The 2,660-nt window shown below is 64.3% G+C and overlaps 1 protein-coding gene across 1 annotated transcript; it reads left to right on the top strand.

Moving 5' to 3' along the window:
- The first annotated feature begins 532 nt into the window (after positions 1–532).
- On the top strand, positions 533–2,451 carry CEBPB (CCAAT enhancer binding protein beta). The gene has a single exon (XM_060123959.1). It carries the CDS (start codon positions 777–779, stop codon positions 1,812–1,814), a length of 1,038 nt encoding a protein of 345 aa, XP_059979942.1. The 5' UTR covers positions 533–776; the 3' UTR covers positions 1,815–2,451.
- Positions 2,452–2,660: the final 209 nt, after the last annotated feature.

Here is a 2,660-nt window from a genome sequence, read left to right as displayed (position 1 = left end):
TCCAAGATCTGGGGATGGGGGCAAGTTTAGGGGCGAGGCTGGACCCAGGGAAGGGCCGTGGAGATGGGTCACCTCTCCGGGAGCCAGAGCTGGGGTCTCCAGCATCCCGCCTGGAGCGCGTCCCTTCGGTGGAGAGTCGGGACTGGTTGCAGCCGATCCTGAAGCCAGCGCCTCCTCCAGCAGGGGGCGGGCCGCGGCCGTGTTTGGGGTGGGAGAAGAAGATCACGTTGCCCCCTCCCCGGATTCTCCCCTCCCTTCTAGTATAGCCTCCAGCCCAGAGGGGGCGGTCCGGGGGCGGGTTAGCGCCTTCTCTCGCTCCCAATCCCGGGGCCGCCGGGTGGGAATGGGCAGGGGGCGATGCCGCCCCCCACCAGGCCGAGGGACCCCCGAGGGCGCGCTCTGGGTCTCCAGTCTGGCCACTACGCCCCACCACCGCCCTCCCGGGGGTCTCGGGCGGCCACAGCGTGTCCTCTGCGTGCCTGGGGAGGGGCTGGGGCGGCCTCCAGTTGTGACGCAGCCGTTGCCATGGCCCGCCTTATAAATAACCGGGCTCAGGAGAAACTTTAGCGAGTCAGAGCCGCGCACGGGACCGGGAAGGGGACCCACCCGAGGGTCCAGCCGCCAGCCGCCAGCCCCCGCACTAATAGCGGCCACGCCGGAGGGAGCGGCAACAGCATCAGGGACACAGCAGCGACAGTTCGGAGCTGGGAGGCCGCGCCACCTGCGGGCCGGCCGGAGCGGGCAGCCCCAGGCCCCCTCCCCGGGCACCCGCGTTCATGCAACGCCTGGTGGCCTGGGACCCAGCATGTCTCCCCCTGCCGCCGCCGCCTGCCTTTAAATCCATGGAAGTGGCCAACTTCTACTACGAGGCGGACTGCTTGGCTGCTGCGTACGGCGGCAAGGCGGCCCCCGCGGCGCCCCCCGCGGCCAGACCCGGGCCGCGCCCCCCCGCCGGCGAGCTGGGTAGCATCGGTGACCACGAGCGCGCCATCGACTTCAGTCCATACCTGGAGCCGCTGGGCGCGCCGCAGGCCCCGGCGCCGGCCACGGACACCTTTGAGGCGGCTCCGCCCGCGCCCGCCCCCGCTCCCGCCTCCTCCGGGCAGCACCACGACTTCCTCTCCGACCTCTTCTCTGACGACTACGGGGGCAAGAACTGCAAGAAGGCGGCCGAATACGGCTACGTGAGCCTGGGTCGTCTGGGGGCCGCCAAGGGCGCGCTGCACCCGGGCTGCTTCGCGCCCTTACACCCGCCGCCCCCGCCGCCGCCGCCACCGCAGCCGGCCGAGCTCAAGGCGGAGCCGGGCTTCGAGCCCGCGGACTGCAAGCGGAAGGAGGAGGCCGGAGGGCCGGGCGGCGGCGCCGCAGGCATGGCGGCTGGTTTCCCGTACGCGCTGCGCGCCTACCTCGGCTACCAGGCGGTGCCGAGCGGCAGCAGCGGGAGCCTCTCCACGTCCTCGTCGTCCAGCCCGCCCGGCACGCCAAGCCCAGCAGACGCCAAGGCGCCCCCGGCCGCCTGCTATGTGGGGGCGGCGCCGGCGCCCTCGCAGGTCAAGAGCAAGGCCAAGAAGACCGTGGACAAGCACAGCGACGAGTACAAGATCCGGCGTGAGCGCAACAACATCGCGGTGCGCAAGAGCCGCGACAAGGCCAAGATGCGCAACCTGGAGACGCAGCACAAGGTCCTGGAGCTCACGGCCGAGAACGAGCGGCTCCAGAAGAAGGTGGAACAGCTGTCGCGCGAGCTCAGCACTCTGCGGAACTTGTTCAAGCAGCTGCCAGAACCCCTGCTCACCTCCTCCGGCCACTGCTAGCGCGGCCCCCGCGCGCGTCCCCCTGCCGGCCGGCCTCCGCGCTGCCGGGCGCGCCGCGGCCACCGAGACTCCGGGAAGCGCCCGCGCTCCCGCCCCCGCCCCTGGTGGCGCCGGCAAAACTTTGGCACTGGGGCACTTGGCAGCGCGGGGAGCTCGTCGGTAATTTTAATATTTTATTAAATATATATATCTATATTTTTGTCCACACCAACCGCACATGCAGATGGGCCGCCCGCCCGTGGTGTTATTTAAAGAAGAGATGTCTATGTGTACAGATGAATGATAAACTCTGCCTCTCCTTCTGACCCCTCTCCAGGCGCCGGCGGGCGGGCCGGTTTCGAAGTTGATGCAATCGGTTTAAACATGGCTGAACGCGTGTGTACACGGGACTGACGCAACCCACGTGTAACTGTCAGCCGGGCCCTGAGTAATCGCTTAAAGATGTTCCTACGGGGTTGTTGCTGTTGCTGTTGTTTTTGTTTTTGTTGTTGTTTTTTTGGTCTTTTTTTTTGTATTATAAAAAAATAATCTATTTCTATGAGAAAAGAGGCATCTGTATATTTGGGAATCTTTTCCGTTCAAGCATTAAGAACACTTTTAATAAACTTTTTTTTTTTGTTTTTTGAGAATGGTTAAAGAGCCTTTTGGGGGCAGTAGTTGGCTTTGATTTTTTTTTTCCCCTTTATTTTGGATTTATGATTTTATATTGGCTTTTCTGGCGTGTGTGGGGTTGTTGTGTGTGTGTGAGCTGCTATTATTTTTGGCTCTTTAGGTGGTTGGGTGGGGGGGGTTGCAGCTGCTTTTTCTCCTCTGCTACTCCCCCAGGGCCTGTGCTTGGAGATGGGG

Source organism: Lagenorhynchus albirostris, chromosome 15, assembly GCF_949774975.1.
Source record: "Lagenorhynchus albirostris chromosome 15, mLagAlb1.1, whole genome shotgun sequence".
NCBI classification, from domain to species: Eukaryota; Metazoa; Chordata; class Mammalia; order Artiodactyla; family Delphinidae; genus Lagenorhynchus; species Lagenorhynchus albirostris.
The sequence above is the reverse complement of the archived record's forward strand: the minus strand, read 5'-3'. Positions and strand labels throughout refer to the sequence as shown.